Raw genomic sequence first — 15300 nt, forward strand, 5'->3', positions numbered from 1 at the left:
CAACAACAAGATTTAACAATCCACATATATAAACATATATTCATGCGGAAAATTGTCTTAAGATTGTCGCAAAATAATATGAATATATGTATATACATGTGGATCTATAGATGTAAACAAAATACAAGGAAAATAAATAAATCAAAGATTAAATTTAAAACCTGTGAGCCTTAGTATTCGATCTGCTTTTGATGAATTTGTCCGAGGCCTATGTGGTACCACAGTTTCCTTAAGACAATTTTCGTCCCACCGGTGCATATGTTTCCCGACGGTTGTCTCCCAGGATACAATGGAGTCTAAGCTTTTGGAGGTAGTATCTCCAAAGCTTCCCTTCGAACTCTCGGTATACCTTTGCTTTACCACACTCCTCTGTCTCTCAATAAATTTCTAAAAAAAAAAAAAACAATTGATTTTTTTTTCCTCTCTATTTTCAAAACTCACGTAGGAAAAATATCCTTTTACACAAAATCCTCCCAAATCTTTTTATTTTTTTCTCCTTTTCTTTTCTTATTCCAAAACTGAAAAACCAATTATGACAAGCCCATTACGGCCTTATCAAATCATTCACATTAATATTTAATTAAAAAAAATTAATTAAAACGTTACAAATACTCCATTTAATCTTCTGTAGCATCAACGATATATTGCTGGTCGTTGAGTTTCAATCTTCAATAAAGTAGCTTTCCTTTTGCTTAATTGACTTGGTTGATGTTTCCTGCAACATCTTATACTACAAATGATAGTCACATATTATTAATCATGAAAATATAGCTCAACAACATTGTTTGTATGAACCTCGCTAAAACTTATCAATTTAATCAATCATGAATTCATAGTGGCATACCAATGTAACTAGAGACATAATATATTTTTATTATTTTTGAGTCCCAAGGAGACTTTGTAGTGGCATACCACCATGACCAACGTCCATAAACATTGTACTTTATATATATATATATATATATATATATATATATATATTTAGTCCGAGAGGAGATGAATCATTATTTTAATCTCAGGAGAGATTAAAATTTATTTGTCTATAGTAGCATAATATTGTCAACATCCTTGAATGTTGTTATTTAATTTTCAGTCCCATGGGAAAGTAATAATTATTTTAATCCCAAGGGAAATTAAAATTTATTATTCATGGTAGTATACTACCATGATTAACACTTATGGTTGCTCCAACTAGTTTATAGTCCCAAAGGAGACTGTATAATGCTTAACTACTTCCATATAGCAAATAGTAGGACTCACCAACTTAAGCAAGAATTAGTAGTAAGTAACCAAGACGTAGTAGAAACTTCCATATAGTAGCAGTATTACTCCTCAAATAAGCGACTTTGTAAAATAGTTATATCATATTTATATATTTTTTGTACAGGTGTAGACCTTAGTCCACATATATATATATATATATATATCTTGTAAGGGTGTATACCGCAGTCCATGCCCCCTAACTCCTTCAACTAGTTAGTTATTGACCAAAATCAGTTGCAAGGAATTCAAATATAAAATATAGTAGATTTAAGTACAGTAGAGTAGTCTGAAAATGTAGTCGAAGTAGTCAATTTTATTTAATAGAAGAAAGCTTACATGCCTAATGAGGAGATGTGGAGTTTATTGATCTAACTATGATAATTACTGCTGGTAATCTAAATAACTTATGATCAAACTCATTGAAATGCTATGCATTCCAAGGACGTGTCATAGTCTTTCCCTGTATATCTTCCATATAGTAAGTTCCTAGTTGCATAGTTCTGATAATCTTGTAAAAACCCTCCTAGTTGGGACAAAAACAATTAGAATTTACTTCTTTAGTGTTTGATGTAACTTTGCCTAAAACCACATCACCGACATTGAAGTTTCTTGGTTTAACCCTAAAGTTGTAGAATCGGGCCATTCTTCTCTGATGAACTACTACTATGATATGTGCAATTTCTTGTCGCTCTTCTAGTAGATCTAAGTTAACCCTCAGTTCGTCATTATTCTTTTTGGGAAGGAAAGAAATTCTTCCTAGATAGGGCATTCCAATTTCTACTGACTACCTCTACTCTAAAAGCTAGTAAGAATGGTGTCTTATCAGTGGAAGATCTTGCTATGGTTCTATATGCCCAAATAACATTAGGTAACTCCTCAGTCCAAGCCCCCTTTAGTTTTCCCAAAATTGATTTTAGATTGGCTTTGATAATCTTGTTAACAGCCTTCACCTGATCATTAGCTTAAAGATGATCTGGTGATAAGAATGAATTGATGATACTTAGTAGATCACAAATGTCTCTGAAGTTGGCATTATCAACCTGATTACTGTTGTCAGTGATAATGGTATGTTGAACTCCAAATCGATAGATCCAATTCTTCCATATAAAACTTGATGTTTTGTTCTCAATGATGGTTGCTAAAGGTTTTTCCTTGACCCATGTTGTAAAGTAGTCAATGGCAACGATTGCAAACTTCATTTAGCTGTTACCCATTGACAGTGGTCTAATTATGTTGATCCCCCATTAAGCAAAAGGCCATGGTCCATTGATTGCAGTCAATTCTTATGGCAGCAGTCATGGAATGGTTGTATGACGCTAGCATGTGTCACAGCTTCTAAAGAATTTTTTAGAATCTTTAGATATGGTTGGCAAATAATAGCGTTGTCTAATAGCCTTATATGTCAGTGTTCTGGCTCTTGAGTGGTTTCTACATGCTCCTTTATGAATATCCCTCATAACATAGTTTGCTTCCTTTGGTCTTAGACAATGATGTTATGGTAAAGAAAATCCTCATTTGTATAAGAATCCATCGATTAAAGTAAAATGGAAGGATCTTTATTTTATCCATTTTGCTTCTAGTTTGTTGTTTGCAAGTTCTTCATTTTTTAAAAATTTAACTATCTGGTCCATCTAACATGGAGTGTTGGTGGTTGGAAGAGCTCTTATGATGTTACAATGATACTCGGTTCACGGAGGAATTCTACTGATATAGTCCTAGCAAAGTGATTCTCTGTTGCTAAGGCTAGTTGAGGTAGTACTTCTGCATTCACATTCTTTGATCTTGGGATCTACGTAATGGTGAATTCGTCAAACTTTATCGATAGCTCCTTTTCTTTGGTCAAGTATGCTGACATCTTTTCTCCTTTTGCTTGGTACTCAACTTTAAATTTGTTGACAACTAGCTATTAATCAATGAATATCTGTAATATTTTTGCTCCCACAGTAATAGCTAGTCGTAGTCTAGCTAGTAAATCTTCATAATCTAATTCATTGTCAGGGATTCTAAATCTTAATCGTAATGCATATTCTAATTTTTGGTTGTCTAGTTCTAGGACAATTAATATTAGACACGCCCCACTACTATGGTCATTGGATGATCCATCTACATGAAAAATCCATAGGCAACCCTTCAGGAAACCGAGAAAACTCAACTATGAAGTTAACCACTGCTTAACCATTGATGGCAGTCTTTGGTTTGTACTTCATGTTGAACTCAGTAAGCTCAGTTGACCATGTTACAACATGACCTATCCTTTATAATATATGTCTCAATAGATGGTTAGTGGAAACCACAATTATATGTACTTAGAAGTATGGTCAGAGCTTCCTTATTGACACTATCAATGTCAGAGCAAGCTTTTCCACCTCAGGGTACTTGGTCTCTAAATCTATCAATGATTCATTATTGCAGTAGATTGGATGTTAGATGATTCCATCTTCTCTCATTAATGCAGACTAACTACATTATCAGATACTGCAATGTGCATTAGGTAATGGTTTGGAAAGAAACGATGTAGAATTCATATATTACTTCAACTATTGGAAAGCCTACTTGAATTTTTCAATCCATTTGAACTTCTTACTGCCTTTCAGTGATTTGAAGAAAAGTAAGCACTTATCAGTGGCCTTAGAAATGAACCTGTTGAATGCCGCAACTATTCCAGTTAGCTGTTAGACCTCTTTCACAGTTTTTAGGTGATTTCATCTCCAATACTGCTTTGATTTTGTCTGGATTGGCTTCGATTCCTTATTAATTGACTAAAAAGTCAAGAAATTTACTAGAATCCACTTCAAACACACATTTCTTAAGGTTCGGCTTCATCTGATGTTCCTTCAATATTTTGAAGGTTTGTCTCATATCTGCTATATGATTACTCTTTTTCTTGCTTTTGACCAACATGTCATCAATATAAACCTCCATTGTCTTGCCGATCTGTTTGTAAAATATCTAGTTTATGGTAAATTGTTCTAGTGTTCTTCAGATCTAATGGCATGATCATGTAACAGTACAAGTCTCAATCTATGATGAATGCAATATTTTGCTGGTTTAGCTAATACATTTTAATCTGATTGTAACCAGAGAAGACATCAATAAATGATAATAACCTATTGTATGCTGTGATATCAAGTAGCTGATTGATCCATGGTAATGGAAACCTATCTTTAGGACAAGCTTTGTTGATAGCCATTCTGGATAGTTAACTTCTTGGATGAAGTCAACCTTTAGTAATTTGTCAACTTCATTAGATATTACTGTGTACATTTTAGCAATGAAAGTATGCCCCTCTTTATGTTACTGGCTTATGATCTAGATAATTATTAACCTTATGAGTTATCACATTGAGGTTAATACTAGGTATATCTTAGTGTGACATGAAAAAATATCTCAATACTGGTACAATAGCTCAATCAACTAGGTCTTGAGTTTTGAATTGAGTGTTGTGCCAATTCTCACATTTTTTGTGGGATCACCTAGAATTAGTTCAATGATTTCTAGCTTTTCTGTTGGTTCTGCTATCTAGTTATAATTATTTTCCAAGGACTCTCCTAATATGATCTATAAAGTCTCCATAGCCACCGATTTTAATCTTGGAGCTAAAACATAACACTGTCTCAAGTCATATTGGTCACCGCATACGACTTCGATACCATTCTCATTGGAGAATTTCATTTTGAGATAGTATGTGGATATGATAGCTTTCATTAAATTTTGTACTAGTCATCCAAGAATTATGTTATATACAGAAGGACAGTCTACAATAGGAAAGTTAACCATCACTTTTGATATGATGCTCTTACTTGAGAACCTAGTCAGAGGTGTGGTAATAGACTTCAACTGATCTCTACTAATTTCCATTGGCAAAATGCCGAAAAGTATATAATATTAGCAGAGTTACCAGTGTCAACTAGCATATGGTGGACTTTGTGGTTGGCTATTTTCATAATGACGACAAGGGCATCATGTTTGTGGGTAACGAACACCCTTGGCATCTTCCTTAGTAAAATTGATGGTACATGGTTCCACCTTAGTCTTTTTATCGGGTCTCTAGGTCAAGTAAATATAATGGCTTCCATGATACTTTGCACTACAAGCATAGCTACGCCGTGCAAGACTGGAATCATCACAGGTTGGACCATTAAAGATGAAATGTATTTCTTTATTGATTGCCTTGATAATTCCTCATCTATCACCATGCAACTGATCACCATCATTCACTCATCTATCACCATCACCATGACCACCACTCTTTTTATTATGATTTCCATTTCCAATTACAAATTGATGCAGATACCCTCTACTTATGAGGTCCTCAATCTCGTCCCTCAGGTTGAAATATCTATCAGTGGTATGTTCATGATCATTATGAAAAGAACAATACTTTCCATTATCTCTAGCTTCAGGATCTAATAGAAGCTCGCTTGGCCATTTTAACAAGCCTTGGTTCTTAATCTGCATTCGAACTTGTTCACGTGAAGTGTTAAGAGGTGGTATGCCTTTGGAAATGAGAATATGAGGTACATGGAAACCTTTAAGTAAGTGGCTGCTTATTGACTTTCTCCTATTGTTGGTCTGGTTTTGCTTCTTTTCTTTCGAATCACGAGTTTTACTTGACTTTTCTTTCTCTACTCTTATAACTTTGACAATTTCATCTACATTGTTGAATCTTTGTGCTTTATTCAGGATATAAGGGAAGTCCTTTGAAGGATGCTCACCAAGTATCTATAAAAATTTCTCATCATTGATGCATGTCATCATCCCTGCTACCGCCATCTGGTCACTGTAATCCTCCACTTAGGCTACTTCAGCATTGAAGTGTGAAATATATTCCTTTACTGATTCTTTATCCCTTTGTTTAAGTGGCAAAAGGTTGGTTATAGACTTTTTTTAACATCTTTTCTCTAACAAAATGAAAAGTGAATAGTCGACTCAAGTGAGAAAATAAACTAATGGATGCTAATTTTAATTGCATGAACCATTTAATTGTTGCTCCAAATAGTATAAAAGGAAATACCCGACACATGGCTAAGCTATAACCTCATGAAACTCCATCAGTTTACAAAATGATTTCACATATTCAACTGGGTCAACAACACTATTATACAAAATAGTTGGTGGTAGTTGATACCTTGATGGGAGCGATGCACTTAAAAACTCCTCTCTTAATGAAGATTTAGTTTCTACTACATCTAATATATTTTATTTTAGATGAACATTCATCATAAGGTTCTAAATTTATTTCCTTAGTTGGCTTACGTCTTCTCGTACACCATTTAGTGGTTCTGGCTCTACCAAAGAGATCCTAGAGCCTTCCTTATGAATACGTCATATGTTCTCCAGATGATAACGAAGATCTAATCTTTCTAACCTTTGTCCAATTTTGGTTGACTCCATTATTATTTGTTGTCATTCAGGGTTATATTATGGATCTTCAATTTCTCCCTCACTGCTACGAGCTCTTTCACCTTTGCTTCACCTGATCCAAAAGTTAGTTCTTTACGATTACAGTTGATGTGCTATAATAGAATCTTCATGGTTTGGTCAAGGCCACCATGTAATTTTCTACGGTGAGTCGACCACATAAGTACATTTTGGCGATTTCTTCTTTCTAGCTACAAGAGGATTTGGGCCCCTTGCTCTTTTCCTTGTGGTTCTCAATTAAGTGAGAAGAGGAGATGATATATCTTCGTTGAAATTGGATTGAACTCCATTACTTTGTGGTGCACTCATGGTAAAGCAACAATTTGCAGGAACTTTCATTCCCACAGACGACGCTAAATGTTGATGCAAAAATTTCACACATCCTTCTCTTCGTCATCTTAATCAAAAATCTGTTACGAACAATCATGAATCAGTCAACAAAATAGAGTTAGATCTTTAGAGCACCGATGTATTACCGGCTAAAGACACTCCGACGCTCAAGTCAGTAATTGTATTTAGAGTTTCTTTTAATAAAGAGAATTGAGAGAATGTTTTTCACCATAGCAATCCCACTGTGTTGTAGCATATTTATAGAGAGCGTCTGCCTTTGAAGATAATGGTTCCACTAATTAGATCCTAACTAGATCATAATTTATCCCATGAATGGATAATGACTTCATCTGATATCCATAGATATTGTTTTATATATAATTTATATCATTTAAGAGATTACATAGGTATCATTCAATATAACTTATAAACTGTTGATTTTATGTAGATCAAATCTAGTATCATTTGGAAAAGATTGAGGTTAAGATAAAATTTGAATATGTTGATAATCTAACATGATATTTAATCAAATATCAACAAAAATATCCGGTTATCTCCACTAGATATAGACAGAGCTTGTAGTTATCTCCGTTAAATATAGTTGAGGTTATCCAGTGCTTCAACAATCTAGTCACTTTAGGTAAAGCGCACAAAAATAATATCATGTATCCTTGGGATAAGATTACCTTCAACAGCTAACATAGATGCTTAATAAACTCTAATTGTCTGGCATAAGCATATTACATATAATTTAGATAGAGAAAAATAAAAAAGCTAAAACTAAAAAGCTACTATGTTATCAAACGACACCTTTAATCTTTAAGATTCATAATGGAAATATCTATCTAATCAATAAGTTAAGAACTCATACATTGCTAATATATTGTTGCAAATATATATGTATATAGTTTTGATTTATTGAGAACATGATTTCCATTTTATATTGAGCACCTAGTGACTTGACAAATGCTAAAAATTGTTATACTTATTTAATTATGATTGTAATATTAAATTATTAATTGACGTGTCATATTTAGTACTTGACATGTTAATATATTCCCACATTATATTGGAAATATATTTTGAACATATTATATTACTCTATATATATATATATACATGTTATCGATATATATATATATGGAAAAAATTTTCAAATGTTAACATAACATGATGCAAGATGCGACGCTGTTTGTCATTTTTAAATCAACATGATCATGACCTGGCCCGTCCCATTGCAGAGGGTGATTTGTGTAATTAATCATAAAATCAAATAACAAAAATATAATTAAATTTGATCATAAGAAGATTCACCCCTCAAAAGAGGATACTTCCAGCTATTTTATCTTATTTTACTTTTATTTTTGCTTGGACATAGATTTATATAAGAAAATATTAATGCATCCTTCACCTCAGTAGTGAAGTCATAGTAGCTGCTAGCTAGTTTAAAAGCAAAGCCATTAGATAAGAAAAACTTTTTGGATGAGCTATGGGTCATTGATTTATCATCGATGGAAAAAAATCATGTATACCAATCACTATCGTCAAAAGCAAATTTACTACACCATCGAGGATGGTAGCTTTCCGGAAGAAAGCTCATTAGTTTTCATACCTGCAAATTTAGAAGTTGAGGTTCAAGTTTTAACAAACTTTATTATTATCTCGGATGATCTCATGGCGCAACACCGCATGGCACATAACTACGGCCTCATGCCTAAAATACTAATAGGAGGTATATTTTTCGTTTAACAAAAAAAAAAAAAAAAAAAAAAAAAAGCAAATTCACTGCAGAGCAAACAAAAAATAAATAAATGCAAATTCACTACTACCCAAGCTTGACAGAGATAATAAATGTATAAAATATATTGACAGAAATTAAAGTAAGCACTCATTTTCTTTATATATATTATAAATACCATGTATATATATATATAATATACATACTTTTGGGGTGCATTTGGAATGACCTTTGCGAGCATGTTGGGATAACTTTCATTGCCATGCTGCTTTCATATTAATTATATATTATATAATACACACACACACACACACACACACACACACACACACACATATATATATATATATATATATGAAAGAGAATTGGATTGGAGGAAATTATGGCAAACAATATGGAAGTATAATGGAGAGGTGTAATTGGGAAGAAGCTGAAGGAGACGAGGTGTAATTTATAACTTTCTTTATAAATTAATGAATTTTGCTTTCATGTAGGTTGGGTTGGTAAATGGTATGGAGACTCTGTGTGGACAAGCATATGGAGCAGAGCAATATGAAAAACTTGGAATTTACACTTACACCTCCATAATCTCTCTCACTCTTATTTCTCTCCCAAAATCTATTCTATGGATTTTTACAGACAAAATACTCATATTGATGGGCCAAGACCATTCATTTTCAGAAGTAGCACAAAAATATTCAATTTGTCTCATCCCTTACCTGTTTAGCTATGCTATAGTTCAATCTTTGATGCGCTATTTCCAAACTCAGAGGTTTATTCTTCCAATGTTATACATCTCACAAGCAACTTTGCTTTTCCACATACCTCTTTGTTGGGTTTTAGTGTTTAAGCTAAAATTAGAAATAATTGAAACTACTTTAGCCACTAATATATCGCTTAATATGATCCTGCTTGGATTTTACATGAAGTTTTCTCCAGCATGTGAAAAATCTCAAGCTGTTTTTTCAATGGAAGTTTTCTCGAGTGTTAAGGAGGTTTTTCCGTTCTGGCATGCCTTCGGCTACCATGGTTTGGTAAGAAAAGTTTCTGGAAGAAAAACGTTTGCTTCTTCCATGGAATTTATTTATTTATTTATTTTTTTGTGGTTTAGAAAATGAAATACAAAATCTAATTAATAATTTCCGTCAAGAAAAAAAACAAAACCAAAGAGCTTACTCCTTTAGTAAATTTTTTAATTAGTTTTTTATTTTTACTTTTTTCTTTTAAATGATAAAGATGTGAATAAAAATAAGGGGAAGATGAGAAACAGAGGAAAGGAGAGAGAAAATGGTGAAAAAGAAAATTATCTCTAATATAAAAACTAAAACCACCAAATGATTCTAAAAGGTAACCAAACTTTTAATAGTTTCTAAAATCAGAAAGGAATTTCTTTTTGTTCAACAAATCATAAATAACAAGTGAAGTGAAGTTTTTTTTTTTTTTTTTTCCCCAATATTATAGTACCAATTATTATTATATTTTTATTATTTTTGCTAATGGATGAAATTATTCTTTTGCTTTCTGGACGTCTACCAAAACCCAAACTAGAGACTTCGGTGCTTTCAATACGGTATGCGTCTTTGTTATTGTTTACAACATTTTGAGCAGTTTCTTACTCACCAACTTGCACGTTATAATCACATGTGAATTTGCAGCCACAACAAGGTTTGCTGTCAAAATACTCAGCCATAATTATGGACAATTTTTTCCTGTAAACATTTAATTGTTTATGATAATTTGAATTGAATATATGCAGCATTCATGTTTCAAATGAACCAGGTGCTGGAAATCGAGAGGCAGCTAAAGTGGCAGTTTGGGTCACAAAATTCGTTTCAAATGTTGAGATTTATTGTGAGCGACATTCTCTTCTTCTGTCATCCTATTTTGGGATATGTTTCAGCAACAACAACAAGGAAATTGCAGATCATTTTTCGGATATGGGAGTTTTAATCTCTCTCAATTATTATGGATGGCCTACAAGTAGTATTTTTAGGCGAGTAATTTTCAATTTTTATTAAAGTTTTATTTTCCGTTATTGAATTTTTGGTACTAATAGTTTCAGGCTAGTTTTCTCAATTATTGTGTGGTAATTTGTTTGTTGAAGCAGGGGTTGCTAGATAGGGGGCTTATGTTAATCTTGGAGCATATTACCTTGTTGGACTTCCAATTGGTGCTGTCTTGGCTTTCGTTTTCCACTTGAAAGGGACGGGTCTTTGGACTGCTTTAATCATAGGATCTACTGTTCAAGTTGTCTTGCTTGCTCTCAAAACAATTTTCACCAACTGGCAAAAGCAGGTTTGTACAAAATGACTAATTTGGTCGTTTAAAATGTAAAACAATACGATTATATATATAACAATTCAATGATGGGCATCACTCCACCCCAATGTGAAGGTGAATTGATTTTGTTCGTCCTCTCAGAAATAGTGGATCATAACAATAGAATTGTATGACACCTACATCCCATCATAAGGCAAAGACTTGTCACGAGCCATAATTTGGACATATACGTGCATCATAGGTCACCTGATTTGATTGGCCATTGGAAAATAAAGATGGACAGCCAGATGCTAAGTCAGTGAAATTTGACTATTAATCTTTATGAATTATTTGACAAATCTGATTTGATTCTTAGTTGAATATGTGGCTTGCAGGCATCAAAAGTAAGAGAAAGGATATTTGAGGCAGACTCTTGATTAAGTTGAAAAAGGACGAGCTCAATTGTCAGTTTTGGTTTAAATTACTTCACGTTAACGATCTCATGAACTCTAAACGCTGGTTAAAGTTACTTTTTGTTCGACGTACTGATTCACTGTTACCATAAACATATAAAAGATGTACCTGTCTCTCATTTCTTTTCTATAAAATATATCTTTTTATGCAATTTATGATTTAATAAATCTACTAACCCTTTCCTACAACCTCTATAAACAAATAATTTGGGACAATTTTTACTGAGCCACTAGCATATTTTTTTTATTTTTTATTGTTTACTTTTTTGTAATAACTGAGCCACTATCATTTGAACAAGATGTTGTAATCTATTTGCATGGATCCGTCTTCTTTACATTATCAGGAATAAAAGTATACCTTACAAAAATTGTGGCCTTACATATTTCATATTTTACATTAGGTATCACAAAATAATAGTTTCTCTATGAAGGGGTACAATGGGAAAAGAATAAAAATCAAGCATATAAAGATTATATACATAGATCATATATAACATTTCCAAAATAATTTATTTCGGCTTCTACTGTCCCACACACACAAGTTCTAACCTTTTTATGTTGTGATCCGACTGAATTACCAAACTTCTAATGATACATAGGAGGCGAAAAAGAAGCATAACTGAAAGCCATTTTTACATCTTATCTTTATGTGCTTTGGCTTTCTCAATGGATTCCATAGCTTCTTCAAATGATTTCTGAGTGCATTAAAAACAAAGAAAATAAAGCTCATCAGTAACGCAAATCTTATGCAATCATTCAAACAAATCCCTTATAGAATTCAAAATCTACTCTGTAGGAATTGAATAAGTACCATTGTGCAGCTATAAAATTCGACATGTATGATTTCAACAAGAAACCAAACAAAGAAACATGACTCAACATGTTGGAATGTAAACCAGATAAAAAAGTTGTCCAATATTACACAGAACAGATAATAGTGATGACCACAATGCCAGGAAGTGGCAAGCGAGAAAATCGAACTGCTGGGGTAGACATATTTAAGTTTATTATCTCTTTAAGTACCACCAATGCTATAAGGATCTGTTGTGCTCGAGTTCAATTTCCACAATTACAAAGTTTACACAAGCACACGCTAACGAGGAGGAAAAAAAAGATAAAAAAAAAGCACGGTAAGCTAGAAGATAAAATATAATAGCATACCCCAGAATTATGCATCTTCCATATTGCTTCCTTGCTCGTATCAACAATAAACATTCCACCTAATAAAGCACTGCATGAGTATCTGAGTCAGCAAAGTTTCATTAAGCCGCAAAAAGCTTCTCAATTCCATTACAAATTCATGAAAAGAAGGGTTAGAATGATCAGAATAAAAAGATGGTTCCCATCACTAATGCTACAGCACTGAGCATCACTGAAACAATTTGCAATAAATTAATGAATAAAAAAAATTAAAAATTAAAAGTAAATATCCTTATCCAAGTCTAAACCCAAACAGGACAAACAGTTCTAACAAACCCATCAGCTCAAACTTCCAACACGTTTGGTAAGTTAAAAATTGCAAACTATGATGAATGCTAGTTTTAGTCAGCTGTGAAAGCAAAGCTTTGTAGCTTCTTTATCTGTGAAATATTGCAGGAGATCTATGTTGATTATGGAATTACATACTAACATGGAGAAAATAGACAGGACATGCAAGAAATATATAAACATATATGCAAACTTATATACTACATAAAAACAGATAAAGCTAAGAGTTAATAATACTTGACGCCCCAAACTATCAACCGATTTGCACTTTACCCTCCAACAAACAAAAATTCTCAAATCCCACCCTCAACTATTGCTTCATGGTCAGATTAGTCTTTTGTGGAGGGAAAATATATATATATATATATATATATAAAAGTAAGAAAATTAAAGAGCCATCAATCTCAACAAACCCAGGTTTCCAAAATTCAATGGCGAAACCTTCCTCAAAAATCCTCGTCCCATATATATATATATATATTTTTTTTTTTTGTTTTTTTTGTGTGTGTCTTTTCTGATCTATGAACATCGAACCCCTAGCAGTTACTTAAACCAAAGACATTTAAACTAGCACAGCAAGTTGCAAGCTTCTCTTCCATCCCCTCTTAAGAATTTTTACCTCAGAAGCAAAGTCATCATTGTATTAGAAATTTCAGTTCCGATTTTAGAAAATTCTCCGAATATCGATCAAATGCATCTTTAGCGAAATTAAAAACTCCAACATCATGAAGTAAAATTTAAATCAAATTAGCAAAGAATCAAACACGAGAAACAAAAACCAATTACATTCATCCAAATTCATTCCCAAAAAAAAAAAAAAAAAAGAAAAAAAAAATGGAGAGAAGAATGAATACCTAGCGAAGGCGGCATTGAGAATGAAAGTTCTCGTGGTGAGAAAGCGAAGGAAAATCTCAAACCTATAAACCAAGCCATCGAAACTGGCCGAAGAGGAAGAAGAAGGTTTATAATATCGTTGTCCACCGCCATAGTTGTTGTTTTTGTGGTAGTTGCCGTGATTGTAATTGCCATAACCGTAACCGTAACCGTAATTAGGTCTGCTTCCGGCGGAGAAACTATTACCGGAGCGGAATCGGAAATCGTAGTCGGCGCGCTTCCGGCGATCGGAGAGGACCTGATAGGCCTCGGAGACATGCTTGAAACGGAGTGTGGCGGAGTCTCTGACGGAGTTGGGGGAATTTGAATGCTTGTCAGGGTGAAGCTCCACCGCCAATCTCCGAAAGGCTTGCTTGATTTCGTCATTGCTGGCGTTCCTACTCAATCCCAATACCTTGTAGTGATCCATTTTTATGGTTTTTATTGTTTGGGCACTTCTTCATCGACGATTCGATTACTCAAATCAAATTCAACAACCCCTATTCATATTCCGATCGATCGGCCAACCCTACGGTTCATGACGTGGACCAATCGGAATTCATAACCGTCGTGGCAAAACCACAGCCCGGCGATGATGCGCCGCTTTTTTTTTTTTTTCTTTTTTTTTTTTTGTCTCTCGAGGTCACTGTTAACAAATATTTATCCATTTATTTATTATATATATTTCGGTAAATTTCAATTTAGTTCCCTATTTTGAGACATTTAAAAAAATAAATAAATAAATTTACAAAAAACTACACTTTTTTTTTTAATATTTTCACTATGGTCCTTTCGTATTTTATTTTTGTTTCAATTTAAAAAGTGTGCTCAATTTGATGTAAAAAAAATTATAAATTTTAAAAAAAAATTCATAAATTTTAATAAAATTCTATAAATTTTATATAAAATTTATATAAATATAATAACATTTTTGAAATTGAAATTGGATTTTATATAGACATTTTTATACACAATTTTTTAAAAATTTTATATAATCTATTAACATTTTTTATTTTTTAAGAAACTTTAAATAATTTTTTGAATGGCTCAAAATTTTAAAAAACTTCTATAGAGTCATAAAATAAAATACATTAACATTTTAATAGATTGTCATAAAATTTATTAAAATTTTAATTAAATATCATTTGATTTGTATAGGTTATATTAAATATGAATAGAATATTCCTATACTATGTTGGAATTGATGGAATAGAAAAGAATAGAAACGAAAGAATTTAATCTTATGTTTGAATAGTTAAAATAAGATGGAATTGATTCTTTTATTTTAGTGAAATTTGTTTTCCACCCATTTCGATGAGATTTGTTTTCCATCTAAAATTGACAGGAAATTGACGGAAATAAAAAAAACTTTTAATGAATTTTTAATATCCTAAAATTACTTTTGTTATTATTCTGTGAAAATATTTATTATCTTTCATATCATTTTTTTTTTCA

At 32.6% G+C, this 15300-nt stretch overlaps 1 protein-coding gene and 1 pseudogene across 2 annotated transcripts; one reads left to right on the top strand and one right to left on the bottom strand.

Annotated features, from left to right (window-relative positions):
* The first annotated feature begins 9154 nt into the window (after positions 1-9154).
* Positions 9155-11448, top strand: LOC112488852 (protein DETOXIFICATION 14-like; annotated as a pseudogene).
* Positions 11449-11775: 327 nt separating this feature from the next.
* On the bottom strand, positions 11776-14500 carry LOC107433049 (chaperone protein dnaJ 72). Of its 2 annotated transcripts, none has more exons than XM_048466190.2 (3): positions 13827-14500; positions 12646-12727; positions 11776-12179 (listed from the first exon to the last, which is right to left on the bottom strand). In XM_048466190.2, exons 1-3 carry the CDS (start codon positions 14273-14275, stop codon positions 12117-12119), a joined length of 594 nt encoding a protein of 197 aa, XP_048322147.1. In that variant the 5' UTR covers positions 14276-14500; the 3' UTR covers positions 11776-12116. The 2 variants fall into 2 exon arrangements, with proteins under 2 accessions (XP_048322147.1, XP_015899774.2); XM_016044288.4 differs by having other exon boundaries at positions 12646-12715; positions 13827-14498.
* Between the last annotated feature and the right edge of the window lie 800 nt (positions 14501-15300).

Source organism: Ziziphus jujuba, chromosome 11, assembly GCF_031755915.1.
Source record: "Ziziphus jujuba cultivar Dongzao chromosome 11, ASM3175591v1".
Classification (NCBI taxonomy): Eukaryota; Viridiplantae; Streptophyta; class Magnoliopsida; order Rosales; family Rhamnaceae; genus Ziziphus; species Ziziphus jujuba.